At 42.5% G+C, this 15,757-nt stretch overlaps 1 protein-coding gene across 1 annotated transcript; it reads left to right on the top strand.

Moving 5' to 3' along the window:
* Window positions 1–5,953: 5,953 nt before the first annotated feature.
* Window positions 5,954–12,432, top strand: LOC149289675 (lipid transferase CIDEB-like). Its single transcript, XM_089490315.1, has 5 exons — window positions 5,954–5,994; window positions 6,475–6,619; window positions 7,013–7,162; window positions 11,073–11,260; window positions 12,297–12,432. The coding sequence occupies exons 1-5, from the start codon at window positions 5,954–5,956 to the stop codon at window positions 12,430–12,432; spliced, it is 660 nt and encodes a 219-aa protein (XP_089346441.1).
* The last annotated feature ends 3,325 nt before the right edge of the window (window positions 12,433–15,757 follow it).

Below are 15,757 nucleotides of genomic sequence, written 5' to 3' on the forward strand. Positions count from 1 at the left end.
AGAAAATCAACAATTCGTATCATTGCATTTAGAAAAATAATTACCAATGCAGAAAAAACTGCATATAAAAGAATTTTAGAGCAAATGGCTAAAATGTCAAGCATGTCGGCTGGAGTTTTCTATGCAAGGTTAACATTGATAAGTTGCAAAATAAATAGTTTTATCTTCTATATCATATTCACAAATGTGCGCTACTGTTACATTGGGATGCTACATCACTTATGTGACCATCCACCAATCATAGAACCTGAGCAGAGAACGAAGGCTGGCTGACCAGAAGAGTTTTACAATATAGGTGTAAAAGAAAAGAGCAAAAAGAACAGAGTTCACCATTGATGGCATGATCGTGAGAACTTAGCTAGCTATTTCGGCTCACAACAAACACAATTAAAAATAAGCAGAAATAGAACAAGACACTTACTAGTTACCCCAAAAGATCCAAAACATGGCAAATAAAAGAATACACAGGGCAGTGCAATAGACCACGGTTACCCTATGATGGTAGACCTGTGGAGATTTCTTATTACGAGTTTCAAGCCAGAAAACTTCCAAAAAAGCATCTCATACATACCACATCCACCCACAAGTGTTGTGTTTGAAAACACGTATTGTGATTTCAGTCTACAAGACCACAAGTGACCATTCTATTACAATCCTATTTTAATTAGAAGGTGGCTTTTTATATTTGATGTAATTATATTGGTTATTATTACTGCAGTATTAGTGTGCTATATACTAAAAGTTCAAACAATTATAAATGATAAATTGTATTTATATATTGTATATGTAAATAAATTACTCTTCATATCACACTACAAATGAGGGTCCTGTATTTGGGTTGCATTTTTTTAAAAAAAAAACTCATGAAAAAAATTCCTGTTTTGGACTTTTGTGTTAATTTATAAAGTTCTGATAAGAGAAAGATAAAGGGTTAGTTTCAGGTTTGATTCTGCAAAATTAAAAGGTAGGTGACACTAATTTCATGCAAAAGTTTCAAAGCCTATTTGTTTTCAGTTTTCGGTCCATTCTAGGTACTTTAATCAAGACATTGATTAAAATAATGTCTTGATAAGCACTCTACAGGATGGATCAATTTGTCTTGTGCTTCTGGCATGTTAAGTTAATTATTTAACAATTAGTCAGATATGACAAGTAGAATAGATAGGTAGATAGATAATAAAATAATAGATGTATAAAATCCAGTACTGACCTGGAAAGCATGCAGCTGATTCCCATTTCAGTACAGTAATTTTTAATAGATCAAGTTAAAAAGTTTGTTCATGATTCAGGTCTTTGAGGACTGCAATAGGTGCCTCTTACTCCCCTCTCATTTCCGGCTCTTTTGTCTTACTTGTGCACTTGTACAGATTGTTAATGTTTTGTCCCTGACAGTTTCCAAGAAAACCCTCAGAAATGTGGTTGCCTTGCTTTATTCACTTTATTCTCTTCTACATAAAAGCACTCATTATGAACCCATTTCAATGGCTTGAAGGGAAGTTGAGAGCTCAGAGGGAACAGAATTCAGGATAACTGCCTCAGTGAAGTTCTAAACTGCAATGAATCAACATGAAACTTAACTTTTGTGGGCCAAGCATTGCGTAAATAGCTTGATACTAATGTTTTCTCTGATTCTTAAAAAACCTAGCTTTTCATTGAACAAATAAAATAATTTTCTACAATTTCTGATTGTTCTTTCTACTTAGTTGATCTTTACCCCAAGTCTTTACCCCTGGGATACAACTCCCAAGTGTCCTTGTTTTCATGGGACAGCCCAGATTTTCAGGCACTGTCTCGCATAGCTTCCCCATTTTCCCGCTTTTACAGGCAGTAGAAATTATGAACCAGTTGAGGAGATCCTTTGCTATCTCTTGTCTGGCCCAGGAACTGTAAAATTAATGAAGGTCTGTGCTTTTGCAGTTCCTGTTTGCGACGCTCTGAAGCTGAATATTGTAAGATGGTTTGGATATGTTGGAGGTTGGTCCCATGCTTGACCATGCACTCTGTGACAGGCAATGGCCTTTTCCTGGGGCTGACCATGCCCTTATGGGTCCAACTACAACTCTGACAGCCTCTAGCCAAACACTCCAACAAAGGTGTTCCAATTTGGATATCTAAAATTATGATGATGCAGTATCTTAAGTAAATGACCCTAATCACATGGCATTAGGGCAGCCTCAATCCGGGACAATGCATTTTCAGTGGCTTCAAACGTGGAGGAGAGTGAGGGGTGCCAAGCGGTCGCTCAAGAATACATTTTCAGCAACGGCTGAAAAATAGCCCCTCACTCTTCTGCTCTAGCTCAGTCGAGGTGTTTGGGTGTCGGTAGGGTAAAGCCTGTCCTGGTGTATGTGTTTGGATGTCAGTGTGGCAGAGTCTGTCCTGGTGTGTGTGTTTGGGTGTGAGTGTGGCAGAGCCTGTCCTGATGTGTGTTTGGGTGTCAGTGTGGCAGAGCCTGTCCTGATGTGTGTGTGTGTTTGGGTGTCGCTGTGACAGAGCCTGTCCTGGTGTGTATTTGGGTATCGGTGTGACAGAGCTTCTCCTGGTGTGTGTGTGTTTTGGTGTCAGTGTGGCAGAGCCTGTCCTGATGTGTGTGTGTGTTTGGGTGTGGCAGTATGGCAGAGCCTGTACTGATGTGTGTGTGTTTTGGTGTCAGTGTGGCAGAGCCTGTCCTGATGTGTGTGTGTGTGTTTGGGTGTGGCAGTGTGGCAGAGCCTGTACTGATGTGTGTGTGTTTTGGTGTCAGTGGGGCAGAGCCTGTCCTGGTGTGTGTGTTTGCGTGTCAGTGTGGCAGAGCCTGTCCTGATGTGTGTGTTTGGGTGTCGGTGTGGCAGAGCCTGTCCTGGTGTGTGTGTTTGGGTGTCAGTGTGGCAGAGCCTGTCCTGGTGTGTGCGTGTTTGGGTGTCAGTATGACAGAGCCTGTTCTCGTGTGTGTGTTTGGGTGTCGGTGTGGCAGAGCCTGTCCTGGTGTGTGTATTTGGGTGTTGATATAGTAGAGCCTGTCCTTGTGTGTGTTATAAAAGTTGAGCCTGTCCTTGTGTGTGTGTTTGGTTGTCGGTGTGACAGAGCCTGTCAAATGTGTGTATGTTTGGGTGTCAGTGTGGCAGAGCCTGTCCTGGTGTGTGTGTTTGGGTGTCGGGGTGGCAGAGCCTGTCCTGATGTGTGTGTTTGGTTGTCGGTGTGACAGAGCCTATCCTGGTGTGTGTGTGTTTGGGTGTGAGTGTGGCAGAGCCTGTCCTGATGTGTGTGTGTTTGGGTGTGTCAGTGTGGCAGAGCCTGTCCTGATGTGTGTGTTTGGGTGTGAGTGTGGCAGAGCCTGTCCTGATGTGTGTGTTTGGGTGTCAGTGTGGCAGAGCCTGTCCTGATGTGTGTGTTTGGGTGTCGGTGTGACAGAGCCTGTCCTGGTGTGTATTTGGTTGTCGGTGTGACAGAGCCTGTCCTGGTGTGTGTGTTTGGGTGTCAGTGTGGCACAACCTGTCCTGTTGTGTGTGTGTATTTGGATGTGTCAGTGTGGCAGAGCATGTCCTGATGTTTGGGTGTGTCAGTGTGGCAGAGCCTGTACTGATGTGTGTGTGTGTTTGGGTGTCGCTGTGACAGAGCCTGTCCTGGTGTGTATTTGGGTATCGGTGTGACAGAGCTTCTCCTGGTGTGTGTGTGTTTTGGTGTCAGTGTGGCAGAGCCTGTCCTGATGTGTGTGTGTGTTTGGGTGTGGCAGTATGGCAGAGCCTGTACTGATGTGTGTGTGTTTTGGTGTCAGTGTGGCAGAGCCTGTCCTGATGTGTGTTTGGGTGTCAGTGTGGCAGAGCCTGTCCTGATGTGTGTGTGTGTTTGGGTGTCGCTGTGACAGAGCCTGTCCTGGTGTGTATTTGGGTATCGGTGTGACAGAGCTTCTCCTGGTGTGTGTGTGTTTTGGTGTCAGTGTGGCAGAGCCTGTCCTGATGTGTGTGTGTGTTTGGGTGTGGCAGTATGGCAGAGCCTGTACTGATGTGTGTGTGTTTTGGTGTCAGTGTGGCAGAGCCTGTCCTGATGTGTGTGTGTGTGTGTTTGGGTGTGGCAGTGTGGCAGAGCCTGTACTGATGTGTGTGTGTTTTGGTGTCAGTGGGGCAGAGCCTATCCTGGTGTGTGTGTTTGCGTGTCAGTGTGGCAGAGCCTGTCCTGATGTGTGTGTTTGGGTGTCGGTGTGGCAGAGCCTGTCCTGGTGTGTGTGTTTGGGTGTCAGTGTGGCAGAGCCTGTCCTGGTGTGTGCGTGTTTGGGTGTCAGTATGACAGAGCCTGTTCTCGTGTGTGTGTTTGGGTGTCGGTGTGGCAGAGCCTGTCCTGGTGTGTGTATTTGGGTGTTGATATAGTAGAGCCTGTCCTTGTGTGTGTTATAAAAGTTGAGCCTGTCCTTGTGTGTGTGTTTGGTTGTCGGTGTGACAGAGCCTGTCAAATGTGTGTATGTTTGGGTGTCAGTGTGGCAGAGCCTGTCCTGGTGTGTGTGTTTGGGTGTCGGGGTGGCAGAGCCTGTCCTGATGTGTGTGTTTGGTTGTCGGTGTGACAGAGCCTATCCTGGTGTGTGTGTGTGTGTTTGGGTGTCAGTGTGGCAGAGCCTGTCCTGATGTGTGTGTGTTTGGGTGTGTCAGTGTGGCAGAGCCTGTCCTGATGTGTGTGTTTGGGTGTGAGTGTGGCAGAGCCTGTCCTGATGTGTGTGTTTGGGTGTCAGTGTGGCAGAGCCTGTCCTGATGTGTGTGTTTGGGTGTCGGTGTGACAGAGCCTGTCCTGGTGTGTATTTGGGTGTCGGTGTGACAGAGCCTGTCCTGATGTGTGTGTGTGTTTGGGTGTGTCAGTGTGGCAGAGCCTGTACTGATGTGTGTGTTTGGGTGTCGGTGGGGCAGAGCCTGTCCTGGTGTGTGTGTTTGGTTGTCGGTGTGACAGAGCCTGTCCTGGTGTGTGTGTTTGGGTGTCAGTGTGGCACAACCTGTCCTGTTGTGTGTGTGTATTTGGATGTGTCAGTGTGGCAGAGCATGTCCTGATGTTTGGGTGTGTCAATGTGGCAGAGCCTGTACTGATGTGTGTGTGTGTTTGGGTGTCAGTGGGGCAGAGCAAGTCCTGGTGTGTGTTTGGGTGTCAGTGTGGCAGAGCCTGTCCTGGTGTGTGTGTTTGGGTGTCGGTGGGGCAGAGCCTGTCCTGGTGTGTGTGTTTGGTTGTCGGTGTGACAGAGCCTGTCCTGGTGTGTGTGTTTGGGTGTCAGTGTGGCACAACCTGTCCTGTTGTGTGTGTGTATTTGGATGTGTCAGTGTGGCAGAGCATGTCCTGATGTTTGGGTGAGTCAGTGTGGCAGAGCCTGTACTGATGTGTGTGTGTGTTTGGGTGTCAGTGGGGCAGAGCAAGTCCTGGTGTGTGTTTGGGTGTCAGTGTGGCAGAGCATGTCCTGGTGTGTGCGTGTTTGGGTGTCAGTATGACAGAGCCTGTCCTCGTGTGTGTTTGGGTGTCGGTGTGGCAGAGCCTGTCCTGGTGTGTGTGTTTGGGTGTTGATATAGTAGAGCCTGTCCTTGTGTGTGTTATAAAAGTTGATCAAAAAAACCCTGTATTAATATGCATTATAAAGCTAAAAGACCATATTTTCTCTCAGTGAAAAATGAGTGCCGCCTATGCACACATACATTTCTGATGAAGTGGCCCACTGCAGAAAAAACTTGGACACCCCTGTATTAGACATATGCGTCTAGTTGTTGTGAAAGGGCAATTCTCATTATGCTGAACCAGTGTCAAACACAAACAAAAAATGCCTAGCTGGGTATGAGACAGAGTTCTATGTAAAGAAAATAATATGATGTCATTAATGGCTTATAGCCCAGTGTTGCAATTTTCCTGCTGCATGATATTGAACTTTGGCCCTGTGTTTGTCTGTGGAAGGTTTCATAGTCCAGTATTCACAGCTTGGGAGAAAGGAGCTAAGCGTTTGTCCGTGACTTCCATGGAGTTTATATCAAATCTCGCTCCCGGGGCCTTGCTCAGGTTTGTTTTCTTTAATTCTGTTGTTCTTGTATTAAATTGCTCATGATTATTGACTTTCATGTTAATAAATGTTTTAAAATCACTGTTACAGGAGTCTACAGAAGTGACACTAAACATTTGGAAACATTAAAAATGCAATAAATTACTAAAAACACACCATTTACATTAAAAGCAGTAGTAGGTAGTAGTCAGTAGTAGGTATAGATAAAGTAAAGCCCTCGTAGTGGCACCTTTAGCTATGCCCCAGTAAAAAAAAAGTGTCCTTTGTTGACTACTGGTAATTAATATGTCGAAAGACATGGAACATCAATGTATGTTGTGTTATTACACAAAGAGGCCACTGAAATAGTCTGGCTGTTAGGAGAAATCAATATATTTCTATGCAATGAGGAATCAGATAAGACCGATATTTCTCCTCATGCCTTGGGTTATTGATAACCCAATCTTGTTTTGTAAAATTGTACTTATGCTTATTTACAGGTCTGTCTCGAATGTGGGCTCCGAAATAACACGCAGAGTGAAAACTGCCTCCTCACCACCACAGAGGCCTTTCCGCATCTGTAGCCATGACCGGAGTGTACGTAAGGGGCTCACGGCTGGGACCCTGAGGGAGCTCATGGCAAAAGTAAGTTAGTGGGCTTGAAGGGTTAACGCTGTGATGGTACACTCGTCTATGTGTAAATAATCAGCATAATGCACCCAGGTATGTTCTATATCTATGAGGGTGCACACCCAGGTGGACTGCAGTACTGCGAGTGTATTCACGTTTGCATCAATTATGTATGATTGGCGGTTTGATTAAAATTATCAAGTGTGTGGCCATTTTATGGAAGAGCACTTTCGCCAGGTGTGTGGGATTTCTGTGACTGACTATTCAGGCATATGGTCATTTTGTGGATTCAGGTCTTTGGAAGTCCAGCAAAAAAGCAATGAGGTTTGTAGTGTTCTGTGCACTGTATCAATAATAGCATGTGTGTTACAAGCTTATTATACAAAAGTGTCTTGTGTCCCTTTTTAGGCAATGGACGCTCTATTCCTAACTGGTATTGTGTCATTAGTGCTTGAGGAAGATGGGACATTACTGGATACAGAGGATTTTTTTGACACGCTAGGGGATGGTTCAGTGATCATGGTCCTGGAAAAGGGGCAGAAGTGGATTCCAGTAAAGGTAAATTAAAGTAGAGCACTTAACGGAATAGGAGACTCATTCAGCATATAATTATAGTCTTCGCAAAATATGTAAAAAAAAAAAAAAAAAAGACTAGTTAGTGGGTAACATATTAAAACAGACATTTCCCCATGTAATTAAGCAGTTAAAGGGATAGGATTTTTTTTCTAGTACTTGCCCTTGGTGATTTATTGGATTTATTGGTTTCCTAACTGCATCACCCAAGCAGTAGAGCAGCATTTATGCTTATGGACATGGCTTCACACACTTAGACTGACACAAGGAGTATACATTCACTGTCACATAAAAATAAAGAAAAAAAGAGACATGATTGTTCTTTTGAGCTTTGGAGAGCAATAGAAATGGCACTAATAACTCTCTAGCAGCTAAGGAGTTAAATGGATAGAGGACTATGTAATATACATTATTTTGTTTTCTAATAACTGATAATGATAAGAATTATAGTGCATTTAATACAGCAGATAATCTCATCAATGGGGGGTTTTAGAATGTCCTTATAGAACCACAAATCAAAGTAAGTATCTGCTTAGTTTTCCTTAAAAGGTCTTAAAATGAACATTATTTGCATTGAAAGTCAAGCCTTAGAACTCGAGTTCTAGAATTTGAACACTTAAGATCAGGCCCGGACTGGGACAAAAAATAGGCCCGGGCATTTAAGCCTGAGCAGCCCATATTTATTTATTTATTTATTGTTAAAGCCCACCCTTCATGTACCATCTTTGCATTTAATCATTCACACAAATCATTAACACATTCATTAATGCAGTCTCACAAATCATTCAAGCAATTCATCCACACATGAATTCATTAATTGTCATACGCATTCACACAATTCATCCACACATTTATTCATTCATTCTCATACGCATTCACACTACCCCCTCTCATCATCTTATCTGCCCCTTCTCACTATGTTCCCCCTTTTCACTATGTAACCCCCTTCCCCACTTCTCAATATGTACCGCCTCTATCTCCCCCTTTCTCACTACCTAACCCCCCTCTGCCCCTTCTCACTGCAGCCCCTTCCCTCACCCTATTTACCTTGTTGCCAGAGCAAGCAGCAACTGCGACCGCGCCTGTGGCAGGGCAGGATTGACTTAGGGGCTGATGGAGCTGCAGCTCCAGGCTCCTACCTTAAAATAGGCCCAGTCAGGACCGGACTGACTGGGCCTATATGGCCGCAACTGCAACCGGGTCCGCCACTCTAAGGCAGAGCCGGCCTTACGTGTTCTGGCGCCCTGTGCGGACTACTCCTCTGGTGCCCCCCCATCCCAAAAAAAGAAAGGAATAAAAACTTGTAACAAAACTCCCCTTTCTCACTATCTATCCCCCTGTATCACTATCTACCACCTCTGCCTCTTCTCACTGTTATCATTATATACTGAGGCAGACATTGACGGTGGTACAGCATAATACTTATCACTATATACCGAGGCAGAAATTGACGGTGGTACAGCATAACACCTATCACTATATACTGAGGCACACATTGACAGTGGTACAGCGTAATCCCTATCACTATACATTGAGCCAGACATTGACAATAGTGCAGCATAACCCCAATCACTATATACTACGCCAAACATTGTTGTGGTGTAGGCCTACCACTTCATTGTCTGGCTTAGTAGTAGGGATGCACCGAAACGAATTCTGGACTGAAACCGAAAATGCAGCATTTACCTGTCCGAAACCGAATATGACCTCCCCACACCATAAAAAAAACCCTTTTATTTAAAGTAAGTAACACACAAAATAGGACAAAACAATTAAAAAACAATATTATATGTATATATATATATGATTGTTAACAGCAATCACATTCCTATCATGCCCAGGCATACCCAGATTCCAGGATGTACTCGCAGACTTGGCATGATAGGAGTATGATTGCCCTATCTACCCCTTCTCACTCCCTTCTGCCCCATCTACCCCTTCGCACTCCCTTCTCCCCTATCTACCCCCTTTCCCCCTATCTACCCCCTTTCCCCCGTCTCACGCCCTTCTCCCTATCTACCCCCTCCTAACTATCTACCCTCTCCCTCTTTGAAGTTCACTTACCTTTCAGGAGTCCTGCGGTGAGGGTGCAAGGCCTCTGCCTCCCAGCTCTGCCACTGTATGGAACAGTATAGAGTGATGGGAGTTATGATGTACTTTTAGAGCATAATTAGATCATGAAAAAGACATATCCACACATATATACCAATCCACACATATATACCAATCCACACACATATATACCAATCCACACATATATACTAATCCACTCTCACTGAATATTTTCCTACCTTTCCTCTTTTCTCCTTACAGCTCCTTTTCCTCCTCTTCGCTCCTCTTCTTCAGTTCTTCTGTCTTCTCTGTCTTCTTCCGGTTCAGAGGGCACGGACAGCGGTGGGCGCGGCTTCAGTGTTGTGCGCCGGGATCTAACAACAAACCCCGGCGCACAGCAGCTGTTGCCGCGCGGATCACAAGGGAGCGGTATCGGAGGTCTTTAGCAGACCTCCGGCTCCCTTGAGTGATTTTAAGCCGGGTTGAACCCGGCTTAAAATCACTCAAGGGAACCAGAGGTCTGTTAAAGACCTCCGATACCGCTCCCTTGCGAGCCTGCTCCTCCAGCGGCGGACATTACTGTCCGTCTCTGGAGGGGTGCCGGGTGCCGCAAGTTGGCACCCCCTGATGAGCGGCACCCGGTGCGGACCGCCCCCTAGAGTGTGACGCCCTGTGCGGTCGCACACCCCAAAGGCCGGTCCTGCTCTAAGGGGCCGGGAAGCCCCCACCAGGGCCGGCCTTAGGGGTTTGCGGCCGCACAGGGTTTAAATTAAAACATCGGGGGGTTTTTTCAACTTTATTTAACATCCTCCATGTTAAATAAAGTAAAAAAAAACTTTATTTAACATGGAGGATGTTAAATAAAGTTAAAAAACCCCCGATGTTTTAATTTAAACCCTGTGCGGCCGCAGACCCGTATGGTCGGCCTTGGTGGGGACTTCCTGGCCCCTTAGAGTGGCGAACCCGGTCGCAGTTGCGGCGGGCTTAAGGGGCAGGTGCCCCTTATGCCCTGCGTTAATGCGGCCGTAGGTAGGGTAGGGGCCTGGAGCTGCAGCTCCATCAGCCCCTAAGTCAATGCGGCCCTGCCGTGGCCCGGCCCACCGGGCAAACGCCCGGTGTGCCCGATGGCCAGTCCGGGCCTGCTTAAGATAGAGAAACCCTAAGAAAGTACCTGAAACTGATGTATTAAAAAAAAAAATTATAAACGATACCAATATTATTTATTTGAGACGAATGCTAGTAAATGTTATGTGAAAAATATTAATAGATGTTAATTTGATGAAAATACAATATGTTTCTAGTCAGTAATATTATATAACTGAAATAAGGAATCATTATTAACATAATGTACTAAGTTATGTGTTTTATATATTGTATGGATTATTTATATGTATTTATGTAATTTTGTATGTATTTTTAAAATTAAAAATAATTAAAAAAAAATTAAAAATTAAAAAATTTAAAAAAATTAAAAAACAATTATTTGAGTCTCAGCTAAAGTAAGAACTGTTCCAGTGCTTTACAGTATTGCAAGAAAACTTATCTTTCTTATGTCAACAGGCTTCTTGATTGTGTTTCAGAATATTTGCCACACGACCTGTGAAATTTTGACTAAAGTAGAAACGCTTTAACATACCATTACTATAGCTTCTAGCTAAAGACAAAAAACTAAATGCTCGGTTTAATTTAGAGTGTAGGCTTCTACCTTGTGGGTACATTCAGCAGTGCTTGGTTCTGGTGTAAGCACAAACGGAGGGGTCGACTTCTGTATAGCGTTTCTTGCACTGATGTTCTCTGATTGTATCATATAAAACTATAATACTTTATTTTGTACTATTTCAAGGGTGTCTTGTCATACTCACTGCAGCAAGAAAAGCCAAGAAATAGCAAAGACATTGCTCGAATCACATTTGATATATACAAGCTCAACCCACGTGATTTGTTTGGAAGTCTTAATATAAAGGCCACATTTTATGGCCTGTACTCCATGAGCTGTGACTTTCAGTGTTTGGGTCCAAAGAAAGTCCTCAGGTGAGTATAAGGTTTGGAGCCCCTGGGGGCACATTTGTAAAAATATAAGGTACTAGAATGTTCCCTTATAAAGTAACACATACGCTACTGCAGCGACCCAAAGAAGCAGTGCTTACCTGGAGGCTGTGGGTGAAACCTGTCCCAACCCATCCATTCCCAGAACAGGGCATTGGCTCACACCGAGCAATACGCTACTTGTACTTATTACCCTATGACTTACAAAATTTTTTTTAAAAAATCATAAAAACATTAGCTTTTGTGGATGGGTAAAATATGTTTAAAATAAAAGTCAGAAAAATTATTTTTTTATAGTAAATTAGATGATAAAAATATTAAAATAATAATAAAAATAATGGTGTTTAAAGAGAGCCCTTCTTGTAATAATTTCCAGCAACTTATAAAGTAATTACTTGCTGAAAACACCAAAAGAAGCGAGTGATCCTGCTGTGTTTTCCCTGCTGCAAAAAACAAAATACTGTCTGCGCTTCTCACCCTAATAAAGTTGACAACAAATATATAAACATAATATAAACGAGAGCTTTTGGTTATATGAATTGGCCAAAGCATAATTAAGCTCACCCGCCATGTCAAGGTACACTCTCAATAGGGTGAGCACCTACTCTCACCTCCTACATAGTGGGCACACAAAGCAGTTTATACTGCTACCAAAACCTTATTAATGTGTTGGGGGAGGTGCAATTAAACCTCCTCCCATTTAACCCCTGGACAGCAAGCTGCAACCAGACTGATGAGGAGCCAACATTTTTTCTTTTCCCTGCTAGAAGGGCTGAGGTGGCTCTTATATTTTGTGGGTGAAATAAAGCCCTACAAGAGTTACAAGAGTTTTAACTTTGCACAGGGTGTAAAATCAAAATCAATCCCACCTCTAGCTGCCACAAATTCCTTACTGAATATCCTCAGACAAAAATTAACTTTCCTGGTGCTTTTCTTGGGGAAACACATAAAAAATTTGTAATGAGATCTTTCATCAAGATGTCTTATTGGTTTTAAAAATTGTTTTTTTTGTTTTCCCCAGGGAATTCCTGAGGCTCCTGTCTGCAGCTTTGCAAGGTTTGGGACGTGTGATGCTCTCAGCATCTGGGGTCCTGAGGCGTCTCCTAGAGGGAGCGGATCACTGGCAACCAAACCGAATCTGCGAGTATGAGGGATGACTTGCCCATAAATAATAACTTTAAATATTCTCCTATTCCCACTTAATACATACAGTTGAATAATTTTATTGAATGTTTCAATAATCTCTACTCAAAAAAAAAAAGAAGCAATAAAGATAAAAATAGAAAGACTTGCAGCTCTTGATGCAGTTGTGCCATATGATGGAAGAGGTGGGTATAGTTGTGCCCCTTTAAATAATGAAAAGAATAAATTTTGATGCATGGGTTCAGGAGCCCACTCATTAACAATGTAAGCTTTACCCCAGGCTTGGTATTAGCGCCTCATTCCACCATCTGTTAAGATAGCTGCTTGACAATCCAAAAGATATTTATTGTACTGTCACTCCACTGGTTAGCAAATTGAGCCAGCTGCCACCCGGGCTTGACATGTTATATAGCGTTTAGCCTGCTCATAGTAGCAGGGTCCAGAAAATCAGGCCAGGTCCTCCTTCGTAGGAAGAGTCTTTCCTGCTCATCTCAAAAGTAAATTACACTTCAAAGAACCCTGTAATTCAAAGAATTAGTCTTGCTCTGCGGAGAGGCTTATGCAGTCTGAATGAGCTGACCCTCTATAGTTTAAAACCTGTAGATCCATGTGTTTTTCTAGTAACATTCATTGTGCAAACTACTTAGCAATAGGATATATTTTGGATGAAGTTACCTGTATTCAGGAAGGGATTTCAGCTGTGATAAACCAGTAAGAAAAGCACCTCTTGGGATTCACAGATAACCAGGAGACTACAATATAATGGAGTCAGACCCAGACTGCGTGACCCTGGAAATCTGCCCCATCACATTGAGATGTTGAGATTAATTTTGTGAACTATTTAAAACTATGGATTTAGTCCAATAAACTCAAGGTTTTATTTACTAAGTGGTGAGTTGTAGGTGAGCTGGAGAGAAATAAAAAGTCTTATCTCTCTGCATTTATTATGACCCTTCTAAAGGAAAAAGGTCACCAGTGTTTGCCCTTCCTGATGAATTGTTAATGAGGCAATATTCAGTTTTTCATGTAATTTCAGTTCACCAAAAACTTAACTTTTTAGTTTAGTTAATTGTTCTGTGAGAGCCAAATGCAGTTCTGCAGTAAGACATCTGGTCAGAATAGCTGGCACTATGCAGCATCTAGTGGCCCATTGTGAATGGTGCTAGTACTAGTAGGTTTCCTTAGGTTAATCAACCTGCATGTAATTAAAACAATGCATGGTGCATTCATATATAATACTACTTTCTTGAATAATATTTATCTAGTGATGAAGTTTATTTCACATAATTTATACGGAATTGTATACATAATGTTTTTTGTAAGTGTATAGTTGTTGGGTATATGAGTATTATTCATGAATTGTAGTATAATTGTATATGCTGTATGCCATATTCTGTGCATTTCATGTGTATGTCTGCAGGCCTGTGATAATAATATATGTTGATTTCATTAGTTTATTTGATTTACTTTCTGTCTGCCAAGCATTTTACACAGATGGTGTGTATCCAATCCATATGACAATACATGTATGTGACCACATGAGGGCAACAGAGGGCTTTTGTCCCACACAGTATAATTTTACCCTCCGCCTGTTTTACCCAAAGAACCATCTTGCTGCTTTCGGCTTCAGACACAAGGTGGTTACAGTGGGAGCTGAAAAGGATTTCTGTGTTGCAATAGCAGGGACCTCTTTTGATGTTACAGCTCCCTGGGCCAGTCAGAAGAGATCAGAGATTATACCCAACTAATTTACGATCCCCACTGCCCCAAACATGGGACAGTGGGGAAGCTACTCTGGACAGCCGGACAATAAAAACTGTCTCATAAAAGCGGGACTGTTGGGTGGTAAATTAAAAGCCATGAAGTGTACCCTAAGAACATGTGTTACATGTCTGTAATCCCTGGTATCGCAATAGTAACTTGAAACAGAAAATAGTTTTAAAAAATCTGTAAAACGAGTATAGCTACATTATCACACATCATTATAAGTAAATGGTTAGTATTTCTGATCACTTAGTGAAGAAATGGACAAGGTGATTAGACTGGAAAAGGGTTACATATAGGGAACCCAAACTCACATGTTATAAAGTGGGATGTGGAGGCACTGTCCTGCACAACCACTCTCTAGAGATGTAATGAAAAGTCCTCAAAAGCAGGCTATATTCTCCAGTTGTGGTAAGTTAGAATATGCTTTTATTCTGACATTAAAACGTGAGTAACTTATGCCGAAAAGACTAAAGCTATGTTATTTGCAATGGCTCAGCCTATAACGTAATGTATTTCATGCAAGACAAGTGATTGGTTTTTCTCATGGTTTCAAAAAGTTTAAGAATTCAGTTTATTGGGTGACATATTAGCCCAATGTAGAAGCAGCATTTTAAGGCATCTCAGGCATGGTGTTTGTGCATAAAGAACTGATGTTGAAGTCATTGGTCATTGTTTTCACATCAGAAAATTAAATCACATCATTATTTTGTAGCCATGTTCTGTTATAAACTGTTATAAAAAAAAGAGCACCAACAGGAACCAATACTAATTATACCTCATACTCAATACCAACTGGAGTGTTCATCAAATTCAGTTTTTGTCAGGCATTTTTTGCCCTCAATAAAAGAATAAGCACACCTGAAAGATCATCCACAACAATCACTACCCTGACTAGAAAGAAAGAACAAAGTGGGTTTAACAACGTTGTGCCATCAAGCAACGCAAGGGGTAAAGCATGGCAATGCCATTGAAAGATGCCCGCACTAAGACATCTAAGGTACATGAAGGCATGGGAGAATAGAATACCCTATGGAATAGTCCCAGGAAGATCCCAAGGGACCCCAAGGTACAAGGTAAGGCACTGACATGCTGCTTAAGGGGAAAATGTGGATGTGAAAATTCTAATCTCAGAGATTCCCTCTATTTGGAGACAGCCCTGATGGTTTGACAGGTTACAGATTGGTGCTGTTTCTTTCCATTAAGCTGCATTTCCCTGATGTGTCAGTGGATAGTTTGGCAACCATCTTTGGTGCACATAAATTCCCAGTACTAGACTCTTACATTATAAAGCTCCATGATTTAGATAGAGATGTTCTTCCAAACATAGTGTCTCAAAATTCCGAGACAATTGTGATAAAAAAATAAGTGTACACACATTACAATTTCTTTTGCTTTAATGATCTGACATCAATGCCCCATCTCTATTACAGTTTATTTGTTTACAGTCTAGCACTCAAAAAACAAGTCCTGCTAACAATCAGTTTTGCATTGATTCATGGTGTTTGGTATCATGTTAGTAATATGTGAGGAAGCATCTAAATTAACAACGGGTTGACACTGCAGTCTTTCTTA

This window comes from Sceloporus occidentalis, unplaced genomic scaffold (assembly GCF_023333645.1).
Source record: "Sceloporus occidentalis isolate IW3139 unplaced genomic scaffold, rSceOcc1.0.p SCAF_43, whole genome shotgun sequence".
Lineage (NCBI taxonomy): Eukaryota > Metazoa > Chordata > Lepidosauria > Squamata > Phrynosomatidae > Sceloporus > Sceloporus occidentalis.